Raw genomic sequence first — 15403 nt, forward strand, 5'->3', positions numbered from 1 at the left:
TCATTTCAAGCCATCAAGAGCCATCATCAAACAGCTCCGAATCTGAGGAACATCATTCAAGAACAGGTCGCTGAGGCTCTCCCGCAAGCCCCTCAGCCCACAGCTTTCGCGGTCCCGCTGACGTATGCGGAGGTAGTTGCGCGACCTCGACCACCTACCTATGCTCCGCCTCCTGGTCCTGTTCGACAGCCTGCTGCTTTTATTCCCCCGCCTGCTCATCTGCGAACCTCCTGGGGCACGCCTGATAACATTCGACCGCCAGCTCAACTGGGCAAATCCTGGCGCACGCCTGACAACCGCCCGATCTGCTACTTCTGCGGCTTGCCAGGTCATGTGGCGCGGCTTTGCCGTCGACGCATGAATGCCTCACGACCACCTCCTGAAGTTTCCGGTTACTGGTCCCAGCGACAGTATTCGCCTCCTGCTGAGCCGCCCATAAGCCGTTCTTCTGAGCGCACCGCCTTCTCCGGACGCCGTTCGCCTTCTCCACGTAGGCGCTCCATCTCTCCAATGCGACAGCGTCCCGCGACCACTCAAGAGGAAAACTAGGTGCCACAGTTCCTGAGGCGAGAACTGCGCAGTCGTCGAAATTTGAAAGGCCTCGTTTGTCTGCCGCTAATTCAATTGAAGTTTTTGTAGAGGGCGTATCTGTCATGGCGCTTGTCGACACCGGTGCTGCGGTTTCTGTCATGGATGCAGCGCTTTGCCGCTCTTTGAGGAAAGTGAAGACGCCCCTTTCTGGCCTGTCGTTACAAACTGCAAGTGTGCCCCTCATCCAGCCGTTAGCAGCGTGTACTGCTCGAGTAGTCATAGAAGACGTTTTATATTTGGTCGAGTTCATCGTTCTGCCGTCATGTTCGCATTCGATCATCTTGGGCTGCGACTTCCTATCGCTCCACGACGCCGTCATCGACTGTGCTCGGGCTCAAGTACAGCTCTCTACGCTGCCGAATCCCGTGCCAGAGACTGAAATTTGTGGTGCCCCTGTTTCTGCCAAAGCTTTTGTCGCCGACAGTACCGATATTCCTGCGTGCTCTTCCGTGATTGTGCCTCTCTCCTGTGACTGTGTTCGCGATGCCAGTGTCATCTTCACGCCGTCTCCCACTTTTCTACGCCGCCATTGTCTGCCGCTGCCTTATGCCCTGCTCACTTTATCCGCCGGCCTCACAGCACTGTTGGTCTTAAACCCGTTTTCCAGCCCCTTCGCACTGCGCCGCGGGGAATGCGTCGGAACCGTGCAGCTCTTTGATTTTGTTTTCAAGCACCCCGACGCTGCCGCAGAACCACCGCCGGTCGCCATGGACGCCGTCAGCTCACCTACTCCTGCGCCCGCCACGTTGTCGACCGACCTATTCCTTCCCTCTATTGACGCCACTCTTCCGCTAACGCAGCGAACCCAGCTTCTTGCGCTTCTTGAGGAGTTTCGCTCCTCCTTCGATTGCCACCAACGTGTTTTGGGGCGCACGACGACTGTCGAGCACCGCACTGAAACCGGCGACCATGCCCCTCTGCGACAGCGCCCATATCGTGTTTCCGCCACTGAACGACGAGTTATTGAAGAACAGGTAGGCATCATGCTTCAGAGCGGCGTTCTTCAGCCTTCCACCAGCCCCTGGGACTCACCGGTTGTCCTCGTCAAGAAGAAGGATGGCTCCGTTCGATTTTGCGTCGATTACCTCAGCATTAATAAGATCACACGCAAGGACGTCTACCCTTTGCACCGTATTGATGACGCTCTGGACTGTCTACAAGGCGCGCAGCTCTTCCCTTGATTTGCGCTCAGGTTATTGCAGGTCCCAATGGCAGCTGCAGATCGCCCCAAAACCGCGTTTTTGACCCCTGACAGCCTCTACGAGTTTAATGTCATGCCTTTCGGCCTCTGTAACGCTCGTGCTACTTTCGAGCGAATGATGGATACCGTTTTGCGTGACCTTAAGTGGAAGACATGCTTGTGCTACCTGGACGATATAGTTATCTCTTCGCCCGACTTTCAAACGCATCTATGTCGCCTGAAGCACATCTTGACGTGCCTCAGAAACGCAGGCCTGCAGCTGAACTTGAAAAAAATGCACCTTGGCTGCCCGCGAACTGACAATTTCAGGTCACGTTGTGTCGAAAGATGGTGTACGTCCTGACCCTGCGAAACGTCGCGCCGTGACTGAGTTTCCCAAACCTTCAATCACTAAGGAACTTCGCAGCTTCCTAGGGCTCTGCTCTTATTTTAGGCGTTTCATTCGCAACTTTGCCTCAATTGCTGCCCCTTTCACTCAGCTGCTCCTCCCCAATGTTGATTTTTCGGCTTGGTCACCCGCATGCGACGGCGCCTACAACACCTTGCGTCGTCTTCTCACGGCACCACCCATCTTGCGCCATTTCCACCCGGCGGCCCCCACTGAAGTCTGCACCGATGCCAGTGGCATTGGTCTTGGTGCAGTGCTCGCCCAGCGCAAATCTGGCTTCGCCGAATATGTCGATGCCTATGCCATCCGTACACTTACCAAGGCTGTCTCACTACTCTGTGACTGAGAAAGAGTGCCTCGCCATTGTGTGGGCCTTAGGCAAGTTTCGCCCTTACGTGTACGGCCGTCTTATCGACGTCGTTACGGATCATCACGCCCTTTGTTGGCTTTCCTCCCTAAAGGATCCTTCCAGCCGCCTGGCGCGATGGGCGCTGCGTCTTCAAGAATACAACATCCGAGTCGTGTACCGGTCGGGCCACAAGCATCAGGATGCCGAAGCATTGACTTGCTCCCCGCCGAACTTGCCAGCCTCTGCGAAATCGACGCCCCTGTTCCGTCTCCCACCATCAGTGACCTGCCTTCTGAGCAGCGCAAGGATCCCTGGATTCGGGCTCTTCTCGACTTTCTCTCCGACCCATCGGCGGTTGCACCATCCCGCGCCCTGCGCCGTCAAGCTTCACATTTTGAGATCAGAGATAACCTGCTTTATCGCCGTAATTATCATTCTGATGGACGGTGCCCCGCGTGAACCCCTCAGCGACAGAGGCCGTGTCTTCTTATCTGACGTCATCAAAGCTCTTCTCCGTGAGTGCAAAGTCATCCATCGGACTTGCACCGCTTACCACCCTCAGACAAACGGCCTCACTGAACGCTTTAACCGAACTCTGGGGGACATGCTGGCGATGTACGTTGGTCCGTACCACACGAACTGGGACCTCATTCTCCCGTATATTACGTTCGCGTACAATACTGCTACGCAGTCTACAACCGGATTTCCTCCTTTGTTTCTTTTTTACGGCCCACATCCCTCCGTTCCCATTGATACTGTTCTCCCCTACCACCCTGACGCATCTGAGTGCACCACTGTTTCCGAAGCCGCCAGGCACACCGAAGACTGCCGCCAGATCACCTGATCGCTCACGACAGCTACCCAGACCCTTCAGAAAACCCGCCACGATTAAGATGAACCTCCCCAACATTTCTCGCACGGCTCTCTTGTCTGGCTGTGCATACCTCCCCTTACTCCGCGCCTCTCCAGGAAACTGTTCGCTAGGTATCACGGGCCCTACCGCATCTTGCAGCAAACATCCCCGGTCAACTATATAGTTGAGCCCCTTACGTCGTCCTCCTATCTCAGACGCCGCTGCCGTGAGACCGTCCATATCACCCGCCTCAAGACATACCACGACCCCGCTGTCTTGTCCGCCCCTTAAGTCACCAGGATGGCTCCTCTACTGCCCGGGGGCCATTGTAAGGAAGACGACGGGCATACGCGCGAGCCGCATTGCCATCGCCTGGTGCACGCTCCTGGCTCCACTGCCTGACCTCGGACCGCTGTTAGCCCTGCTCCCGTTGAGAAGCTTCGCTGTAAGAATCCCACCTTACACAGTGCATGTTTGACACTCCTGAGGGTGTCGAAGTTTTTGCCGACTCCTGAACTGCTGCCATTTCATATTTGTGCCATCTCAATTCCCCTCCTTCATTTCTTCTGCACGGCGCCGTGCATGCATCGAGCGTGAGTGAGACGTCGCTGCCCCTTTCCCTTACTGAAATTTCCGTTTTTCCGACTCTGAATAGCTGTCGTTCAGGCCCCTTGACTGCGTGGGATCACATTGGTGACATTGACACCTTTCTCGTATCCTCACATAAGGCTGCAGTTACAAAGGGAGCCTCTTTCCTCTTGCGCCAATATCGCGTATAGTTCCATTTAAATAAGGCGATTCCCCGCAATACTGCGTTGCTGCTGTTCCATTGCAGCTATGCACGTAGAAGCGCCGACTGAATCTACTTGATATTAAGAGTGAGAGGTCACGACCCTGACACGAACCTGTTCCATTTCCGTATCGTTCTATGTAGTTTATCGAACATACAGGACACAAAGCATGACCATTAAGAGGGAGCACCCCGCTTCAATGCACAGCGCGTAAGAGCTGAGGCAGGAGAAGCGTAAGCTACCAAAGTGAACTTCATGAAAGGGCATATTTTTTTGTGAAGAAAGAATGACATGTGCACTCTACCTAGGAGGGACAGAAGAAAACAAGCACAAAAACATCAATCAGTAAGCTTACCCCTACAACAGAACGATAAATATAAGATATACCAACACAGTACGTAACATGGATTCGGTGAAGGCTGAACAATTTGCATTTGTTCGTTATGTTTACGGCTACAAGTAAACGAACGGGCGCTGTGCCTCAGTGGCTTTGTCGCTCCACTGCTGACCCCAAGGTCGCGGATTCGCTCCCGTCGCGATAGCCCCATTTTCACGGAAGCAAAATACGAAATCGCACTCGTATTGTGTGTTGTTAGCGCGTTAAAAACTTGCAGTAACCTAAATTAATCTGGAACCCTCCGTTAAGCTGTTCACTATCGGCGACGCTACGCTTCGGGAAGTTAAACTCCACAAATTACAATTCCATTTCACAGCACACTTGCTCTTTCGAGGAAACAAAGTGGGAGCGTGGCCTTCATGCAACGTGCCATTATCTTCATTTCATTTCATTTCATTTATTTTCCTTAAAGGCCCGGTGAGGGGCATTACATAAGGGGTGGGTACAATATTCGTTGGCGGCAAGTGTTAACACGATGACAAATGAGCATGAAGATTATCAGCGAAGGTCGCGGAGCACATGATGGCTGCAATGTCGCTGGGAAGGTCGTTCCAGTCCACAATGGTACGGGGGAAAAATGAGGCTGCAAACGTAACCGTGCGGGCACGTGGTCGAGAAACTTGGAAAGGATGAGAAGTGCGATGAGATATGCGGGTTGGCTCGCTTATGTTCCAGCTTTACGCGGCTGCCAAATGCCACTAAGGATAGAAATTGAAGGTGCAGCGTGATCACGCAAAGGATAATTCTTGTAACGACCATTCGGTCAGCATAAATTTCCCCATAACTAGCGATCTTTTATGTGACGCTCGTCTGGAGACGAAACATTGTTAACGCGCCTGATATTGAATTCACTACCTAACCTGTAGCATTACTACTCTATCTCCGCAAAATCTGTCCCGTGGTGTTAGGTTGAGGCTTTGGAGTGAAATGTGGAGAGGATGGTGGGAAACAGTGGAAAATGAGAGTGGCTAATCGAAATCGTTGTAGGAGTCACGTAGAGAGGACGAGGCGCGACAGCTAATCAGGGACGTAAAGCCGGTAAAAGAGCCCAGAGATTCAGCGGCAGCGCCCGCTCCTTCAGTTCTCTGTCACTACGCTCCTTCACCAAACCTACGCGGATTGGTTACAGTGCAACCATGGATACGTGCCCCGGCCATACCTTTGCAAGAAATTTCCCCGTTGTGAGAAAGGGGAATCTCAACATCAACGTAGGAAACTCAAGTAACACTTGTTGCTGGGCTAGTTGGTGCATTTTTCTTCGTACAAAAGCTAGCGCAAAAGCTAGTCTACCTTTCTTGTGTGTGTCGTGTTTTGCGCTAGCTTTTGTACGAAGAAAAACGTAGGAAACGATCACTATGTGCTGTGTACCACTTTCCGAGCGACGCATTGCAAAATGATCACTGGGAAGTGAAGTACACGCTTTGGGACGGCTTCAGATATGTCCGCTCACAAAGACCGACGGAGGCGAAGTAGATCTACGACAGTGGACGGAGCGCCTGCTTCAAGACGCCGCCTACACCTCGAAAACTGTGACGCAGGAGGAAAGCGGTCCCAGTCCGTACGCTAAGCTAGTACACATGATGGAAGCGCAATGAAGTATACGCGTTCGATGGCGCAAAAATAAGCATAACCGGCGCTTAAAATTTTGGCTAACCCGATATGAAAAGGATATGCAAGAATACAAGTGGGAGCTTAGCCGAGAGAAGTGGCATCCGATTTGTGACTGCCTTAATGGGCAACTGGACAACAAGAACACATGGTTTCCACTCAAGCATTTACTCGGTCCTACGAAAACTAAGACCGAATCTCACAAGACCCTACAGAGGATCGCACAAGCTTTCCAGGGCACCGACGAAGAGCTCATGATCACATTAAAAATTAGTGCAAAAGACCTCCCAGCATTTACCCTCGCCACATGGGTGTTCAGGGCCATATAATGCTCACATGGATAGGGTCTTTACTGTAGCGGATGTCAGAGCTGCTCTTAATCAAATTAACACCACCTCGGCAGCCGAGGATGATTGCATCACTAATAATATGTTGCGCATCTTAAAGGACAAATCTGTAGAGACCCTTACGGGCCTCTTCAACACATACTGGAGAGGAGGCAGCATTCCCGACGAATTGAAGCACGCTTAAATCTTTTTATTTCCTAAACGCTGAAAAAGACTCAAGATTAGGAATCTCCGTCCAATTTAGCTAACGTCATATCTAGGAAAGGTAATGGAGCGTGTTGTCTTAAAATGTCTATAAATGCACGCCTACGCGTATGACACGTTTCCCCCGTCCATGATTGGGTTTCGAGCAGGCCTCTCGACTGAGGGCATCATGTGGGAGATACAACAAGACATTCTAGATCCTAATGGTTAACAGCAAAGCGCACCATCCTGGGACTCGTTGTGAGTGAGGCCTTTGACGATGTGTCACACAATTCCATCCTCTCTCACCTGTCATTGATGAATGTAGGCAACGGACATACGACTACATCGCCACCTTTCTGAACCAGCGCCTGGCTACGCAGCATTTCGAGACAAAAATAGTCACAAAATTACACTCGACCCCAGAGGAACCCCTCGAGGCGCTGTAATTTCACTTTTTCTCTTCAACGTTACTATGAGTGGCCTCCCGCGTCTGTTAGATGCGATCACACATATACATCATTCTACATACGCCTACAACATCACCTTATGGACCAATTGGAGATTCGATGGAAAGATTGCAGAGTCCTTACAACGAGCTATCGACACGGTACACCCTTTCGTGCAGGAGAACGGCCTTGCGTGTCCACCGGCTAAATCATAACTCTTAGTTACGAGGAAAAAACAAGCCTCACAGGCAGCACCCGACCCTCAGGGACCCATCGAGTTACACATTGACAACCACCCAATACCCCTGGTAGCCACGATCAGGGTTCTTGGTATGTTTATTCATAATATTACTAGCCTACCAGTAATGTCGACTGATAAAAGTGATGTTGCACTTACCTTCTCAACGGGGTTGATGTGGAGTTTGTCGAGATTTACGCGTCCCACAGCGGTGCGCACCAGATAGGCGGGCTGGTGAGGCGTATTGCCACCCGTCGCAGCGGTATCAGAGAAGCCGACCTAAACAGGATCATGCAATACTTTCTGATAAGTCGAATCACGTACGCCTGCCCGTGCTATCATCTGCATCGCAGGGACGAAGACACACTTAATAGCATCTTTAGAACAGTATACAAGGCGGCCCTTGGCCTGCCGGCGTACACCGACTGAGATCAACTGCTGCAGTTGGGAATTTTTAACACGCTCGCTGAGCTAATCGAAGCCCATTAGACTGCACAGGTGACCCATTTGTAGCGCACTGCTACGGGACGCGTAATTATCGACAAACTCTGCATTAACCCCGTTGAGGAGGTATGTGCAACATCGCATTTATTACTCGACATTACTGACAGACTAGTTGTTAAACCAGTAGCCAAGAACGTGCTGCTAGGTAGACACGACGACCGCAGGAAAGAAAGGGCGCAGAACCTTGAGGAGCAGTACAAGAAGGAACCACGAGCAGTGTAGGTGTACGCAGCTCAACACATCAAAGTCGGAACATACATGGCATGTATGACAACGCCAAAGTCAGCCCTCGTTAATGCCACCACCTTTCACGCTAGCTCTACACGCGAAGCAGAGGAATTGGCTATCGCACTGGCCATCACGGATCCCCGCACCAAAACTATTCTAAGGGGCTCTAAAAGCGGCACTCAAAATTTCGCCAAAAACTTAGTAAGCGCGCTCGCAATGCGAACTCTGCGCAACCGAGCTCTCGATCACAACATCAATCTTTATGAGTTCCGGCGAACGAAGGTGCCTCCGGACACGAGGGGGTCGGCCGTCTAACCCAAGGTTTAACCAACCGTCGGACGGGAGACCACTCGGGAACAGACGCCGCTGCCAAGGCACCTCGTTCGTACTTGGAGATAACAAAGTTTTATCACGAGCAAATATGTACATATGCCGCCCCTCACCTCGACCTGGAGATGGCGCAAGCCTTGACACTCAGACGCCTACAGACCGACGCGATTCTTCGCCTCTACCGATTATGGCTAATCACAAACGGTGAATATGACCCTGCATGCCCGCACTGCGGTGACGGGAGGCACGCCACCCAAGACCATAGTTTTGAAAGGAAAAGCTTCACTAGGCTCGTCAACACTGCGCTTCGCGTGGGCCACCCCTGGGAGCTGCTGTGGCGCGCCCTTTCCCTCCTCGCTACCACCTCCTTTCTCCTCCTCGCCACCGGTTTACCCTTCGCCGTTGCCGCGCGGTATCCGCCGCAGTCCCAAGAGAAGGTTCCTTCGCAAGGCGCTGCGATAACGCGTGAGCTGGTGGTGGTGGCGAAAACATTTATTAAGAATGAACAGGAGGTATGTTTGGATCAGCCCGTAAGGGACCGATCCTTACAAACACTAGGTGGAGGTCCCTAGTATGGGACCCCAGTGGCGGTGGCCGCCGCCCGTGCGCGCCCGACTAAGGCTTGTTGGGCCTGTAAGTCGTGGCAGCCGAGCAGGGTCGCCTCCCAGTCCTCCCGGGTTGGGTTGGGGATGGGGGGAATAGCGGGATTGGAGGGGCAAGCCCACACCATGTGATAGGCGTCAGAAGACACTGGGGCGGCACCCGTAGAAGAGGCGCAGACATTCGTCATCGAAGGAAGAAAAGAAGACCCAGAAATGATAGCGAGGGAGTTGGCTCAAAATATACACCGCTATCGTGGTGCTCCCAGTGCCTTGCGCGCGAAATGCGAAAGCCATGACGCCAAACAACGCATAAATGCAGCTTTTCGCTTGTATATTCAGGCTTAACCAGAGCTAAGCCACTGCGAATTTTTTGGGAGTGCGCTAGCAAACCTCTCCGACGACACTCTTGCCAGCTCCCTCAGCGGAGGAATGGACAGGCTCTTGGACAGTTCAAGAAAAGCAACGCAGCTGGCCCTCATCACACGATCTCAAGGGTTCACCCCCGACTGGAGGCTACTCTGGACAAGCCCATTTTGTGGGAATAAAGTTATTACCGCCACCTCTTCATTTCAACTAGGATGTCACTGACTCGCATCTGTTACCTCACCCAATCTGTCCGCTTTCCGTTCTTAATACCGTTACAGCCATGATTTTTCTTTACATAGCTAGCTGCGTTGTCCATAACTTAAGCTAAACCCTCTTCGTTAGCTTCCACGTTTCTACCACATAGGTGAGTGCCGGTAAGATAGAGCTGTTGCATACTTTTCTCTTGCGGAATATAGGAAAGCTACCATTCAGCACCTGAGAGAGCCTACCATGTGCGCTCCACCTCATTCTTATTCTTCTACTTATTTTTCTCCATGATCCGGATCTGCGGCCACTATCTGCCCAATGTAGACGCATTCCCTTACAACTTCCAGCACCTCACTAGCAATTGTGAACAGTCTTTCCCTTTCGAGACTGTTGAACATTACTTTGGTTTCCTGCATGTTAATTTTAAGTCTACCGTTCTGTTTTGCCTAACTCATTGATCATCTGTTGGAGCTCATCTCATGAGTGACCTAGCAAGGACATGCCATCGGCGAATTGCAAATTACTCGAGCATTCTCCATTAACTCTCACACCCAACTGTTCACAATCAAGGCCTTGGAACACTTCCTGTAAACAGGCGGTGAATAGTGTTGGCGACATCGTGTCTATCCTTCATTGCAGGATTTTTATTGCTCACTTTATAAAGAACAATGGTAGCTGTGCACTCATTATAGATACCTTCCTGTAACTTCACATAACACTGTCCGGCACCCTGATTCCACAATGGCTGCATGACTGGTGAGGTTTCTACTGAGTCAAATGCTTTCACATAATGAATGAACGCTATGTATAGGGGTTCCTGCGCAATTCTCTATCACCTGAATGATAGTGTGAATATAGTATTTCGTCTGTATTTGCATGGCCACCCGTTTCGGGCCGAGGGCGATCATCATTTATGGCGTTGGCTTGCGACCCTGTAAGATCTATCAGGGCGGCTTGCTAATTGGAGCCTTGATTTCATGCTACTATCGTGCACCAAGTCCGACCAGAAAGAGAACGATGCTGACTGTCTGTCCCGCGATCCTATTCCTTGGCACAGGGACGGGTCCGATGACGATTCTGCTTTCGTCGTTGTTATCACCACGTCCACCCTCACCCGCCAACAGAAGGCCGACTACGAACTGCTGCCCCTCATCGAGTACCTCGAAGTAACCGCTCTATCTCCACCTCGAAACTTGAAGCGGGGAATGTCGTCGTTTTGCTAGCGAGACGGTGTCCTCTACAAGCTGAACTACGGCCCAAAGGAAGCTGTCTATCTGCTTACAGTACCTACAACGCTTCATGACGAAGTTTTGCGCACGTGTCATGACCACCTTTGTTTCGGCCACCCCGGATTTTTCCGCACTTTGGAGCGGATACGCCAAAAATACTACTCGCGCAGGCATTGTGCGGTCGTGCAACGCTACCTATGAACCTGCCGTGAGTTCGAGCGCCGGACGACGGCGCCGACCAATCAAGCCAGGCTCTTGTAGCCTTTCGACCCTTGCAACTCCCATTTCAACTGGTTGGCATTTACTTACTGGGGGCCAATTTCAGGCGTCGTCCGTAGTTGAGCGGTACATCGCGGTCGTCACTATCTCAGCCGCTGCTGGGAGACTAAGATCCTTCCGCGTGGTACCGTAGTTGAAGCTGCATATTTCTTCATGTTGTCCGTCGTCACGGTGCATCAAATGTCGTATAATGGACAGTGGATTCGCCTGCATGTCGGCACTTACAGGCGAGGTGATTCGACTTAGTGGCACCAGCCATTGAAAGACAACAGCTTTCCATCCTCAAACAAATCCACCGACTGAGCGGCTTAACAAGACGATTGCCGAATTCATTGCAGTTATGGCGACGATAACCATGGTTTCCGGGACCGAACACTGCTTGAGGCCACGTTCGCGTACAATCCAATAGGCGCGGCTGTTCGGGGAGCCCCGCCGCAATAAATGGCTGTGCTGTCCAGCTCTTAGCGACGTTTTTCATTGAAAATGTCAGAACATGGGTCTGAGACCCTAAAACCTTTCCTACAACACCTTAATTCATTCCATTCTAGCATTAACTTTAGCTTCCACTGCTCTGAATTGTTTAAAAAGGTCCTGCGCAGGGCCAGAGGTTTGCTTAGTACTTCGTGCTGCAGCTGCATTGTTTCTCCCTAACCGCCCACTCCGACCCGTTCTTCCTCCTTCAACCTTTTCCCCCACTCCTTTCCTTTCTTTTCTCTCTAGAATAATTTATCGTTCTATTTTTACCTAATTCCACGCACTTTCCGCTCTGATTTCTCGCAAACCATTAGCTTCAACACTTCTTCCTCCCCTTTCCTTTCGTGCTTTCCTCGAACACGTCTCCATTTTCCCTTACTTCGATTTCATTTTCTTTAGGTGTGTGTCCCCGGTGTTTGGTTCTTCCATACTGCTCAATTCTTTTATCCGCGTTTTTCAGGCCTACGGAGCCAATCATACCAAGCCACCTGTCCTAACTGCACGCAGCTTTTCAAGCCCACGCTCGCTGTCTCCCCAAGGTTCACACACCATGGTTCCTTTCTGCTGAATTAGCTTTCATTCTTTTCGCAGTTTTGCAGCTAATCCGGCTAATCCTCTTAAGCAGCCATCATGCGTGGACAATATTGTTACGCGGCGGCCAGCCGAAGAATGAGACGTGGTGAACCATGGCTATGAGATGATTTAATGGCCGCTGGCCTAGCGCGGGCGCTCCGTCCCGCGCCACTGCCAGCTTCGTCTTCGTCACACTACCCGGGGCCTCCGAGCGATCGTCCCGATCGGTGACGAACAGACGGCGAAATGGCGATGGTCTTGAGTGAAGGATCGAACAATGTGTAGAAGATGGTGCAGTGCTGGCCACCACGATGAGAACGATGAGAGAATGAGTCCCGGTCCACGAAGCATCCGGGCCGTAGGGTGCCAGGACCTGACGGCCGAGGTCTCTGGACGCACCGAACGGCAGAGGCAGGGGGACGGTGTCTTCACGTGTGGGTCTTGGGTCTTGGGTCGGTCGGGTCTCGGGTCGGTCGGGTCTCGGGTCGGTGGGGTCTTGTGTCATCGTGTCTTGTGGTCCGGGCGGGGGACGGGGCTGGGGTGAGCGTCGAGGTCGGTTCAGGTCGGGCGGGCTGGGGCACGGCCGTGCGGCGCTGACCAGGTACTCACGGCCGACGTCCACGGCAGGCCCAGGACGCCGAAGCTCCGTGACCAGGATGGCGATGAAGCGACCCCAGCACCTCACACCAAATGTTACGCGGCGGCCAGCCGAAGAATGAGACGTGGTGAACCATGGCTATGAGATGATTTAATGGCCGCTGGCCTAGCGCGGGCGCTCCGTCCCGCGCCACTGCCAGCTTCGTCTTCGTCACAATATTCACCCTCCCCTACCGAGTACCGCTTCCACTTTGCGTTCTCCTCTCCCTCAGCAGGCCTTCCTCCTCGAAGCGAAGGCGATATTTTAACCCGGCAATGATGGACGCTTTCCGCAGACGGAGACAGGTACTCCTGTTGGAACGTTGGCAAACACCGTAGCCGTTTCTTTTCGTACTAGCTAGATGTCCTAGGAACCTTCGCAGTGTAACATTATTTTCGCTGTGTCAACGGTAAAACTGGCACATGGTGTGTCGGCGTAATCTCTGTGAAGGAACGACATTTTTTCCCGTGTAAAGCCTTCATCTCCTTGAAAGTATCGCCCGTCTACAGAGAGCCTATTTCAACGCATCCACCCAGTAGGAGCTCACGATGAAAGACTAAGAAAATGCGCAGGAGACATGGCATTGGAACACTAAGAGGGAAAACCAGCTGTCTTCCGGAAGCATCGGCCTCCTCCTAACTCCAGCTTTTTGGCTTTTTCTTTAACTACGAAGTTCCTGAGGAAGCTATATAATTTTCCGCGTTAGCCGTATAGCTGAGATTGCTGGATACCAAAGAGTATTACGTGGTAGTAGCTGCATCGATTAGTCGCCGTTTACCGAAATCGCGATGTATCAGGGAAAACACAAAATTTTCATATTCTATAAATTTTAATGCACTTTGTTTAGCGGAGACAAAGATGCGCAAGTTAGTTGTCTCGAATTTTGCAGAAAGAAAACGAATGCAACGACTAGCAAAACAAGAAATTCGAGCGCATGCTGACCAAGCAGGCAAACTTAAACACAGGTTCGCGCGAGAGAAGTTTTTATGCAGTGCGACCCTAGCTAAAGACTAAAATTACAAAAAACAACACACCAGGAGCACATAAGCATTCCCCAAAAGTTGCAGTTACGCACACATTTCGCTTTACAAACCTTCCTCGAGAGGAAATCGTACATCTTTCTCAGAACCCACTGACTGCTGATTGCGAGTATATTGAAACAAAACTTTCTGCTGCAAGGTTATAAGGTTATGTGTTAACGTGTATACGGCACACACTGGGTACGTGACAAATCCAGTCGTCTCGGTGTCATAGGACTGGGAGAACGGAGCGTCATCATGCCGCCGTTAGCCGGTATAGAGGATATAAACAACTGTTTTTTCAGGGTGGTAAGACTTCTCTCACAGGCTGTACCATTAGGCCGCTTCTATTACCAGACAATCAGCACCACATTCGGGAACGGCCACGATGGCGTTTGAACACATATGTACGCAAGCCGTATAAAAAATTGCCTCTAAGCCCCGCTGCCACATCGCCAAACAATGTTTTTATCCACATGAACTTGACTTCGAGGATCAGATTCGAGCCCGAAGGGGGCAGCAATTTTATAGATGTGAAGCCCCCGCTCTGTCCATTTGGACGCCTATAACAAAAAACGTGAGCTCTAGTGCTATGCAGCGCGGTTTGCTGGGCAGTTCGGGCGGATTTATAATTTGCGAAATCTGAACGATCACAGTTGAGGGGCACCCAACTTGACGTTATGAGATATGAATTTTGTCTGTTGTACATTGCATTGTATACCCTCCCTGTAACGACCCTCAAGCGAGGGTCAACAGTATCAATAAATAAATAAATACCTGTTACTTTCCCCACAGAAATAAGCGGAATAAATTTCACCACTACCAACTTCAGCCTCGGCTGGAGCCGTTACAATATTCGCAAATGTTTTTTTTTCTAACAGCTATTGGAAAAAATTGTTTGCACTTATGACCCGCGAGTCCTAAATTATTTCATGGGCCCCGTAGTAGCTCGTCAAGGTTTACTGAGTGCAAAAATATTAACAGCGCTTAGTGCGCATAATCCGCTCTTTCATGGGTTCTTGAGGTGTTGCGACCGAACATGCATTTATATCTTTGTTTTGTGGTGACTAGTAATTACGCTATGCGAAGAAGTTGCCCTAACACGATGCTCTGTTTCGCAGGTGGTCGGCCCAGGTTGCGCACGTGGCTGGTGCGCCCGTTTAAACTGGCCACATTCAGTGGTCGCGCTATAGAATTGCCAGGCCATGATTTAGATTCCATTTACAACTGCATGTACGATCGGATATGGCAGGTGCTGCACGGAAAATACAAACAGGACATCAGCAAAGCCGCAAGCATTCAGGATAGTTTCACTCCGAAGCCCTGAAAAATCAGCGGCTGCTTTTTACTTGTAGTGGACCACTTTCTTTATTGCATTGTAGTACGCCACATTTTCCTTTTCCCCATGGAATAAGCAGCACCTGCAGGCCACTACGGTGAAGGAAAAACAACTCACACAACAGCGCTGAAGCTTTCTTTCTCAAGTTTTAATTTCAGCGCAATTGCGAGTGGTATTTTTCCTTCGTTGACCTCCTGTGCAAGCGCTCATTATTCCATGAT

General features: G+C 51.1%; 1 protein-coding gene across 1 annotated transcript in view; it reads left to right on the forward strand.

The window, feature by feature from the left end:
- The window catches only part of LOC149345008 (uncharacterized), a 53447-nt gene extending 38277 nt beyond the window's left edge, over window positions 1-15170 (forward strand). Inside the window, exon 4 of the mRNA XM_089547346.1 lies at window positions 14965-15170. Coding sequence (XP_089403472.1) covers window positions 14965-15170 — 206 coding nt within the window. The remainder of the gene's footprint in view (window positions 1-14964) is intronic.
- Window positions 15171-15403: the final 233 nt, after the last annotated feature.

This window comes from Amblyomma mixtum, chromosome 5, assembly GCF_055824585.1.
Source record: "Amblyomma mixtum isolate Tamu chromosome 5, ASM5582458v1, whole genome shotgun sequence".
Lineage (NCBI taxonomy): Eukaryota > Metazoa > Arthropoda > Arachnida > Ixodida > Ixodidae > Amblyomma > Amblyomma mixtum.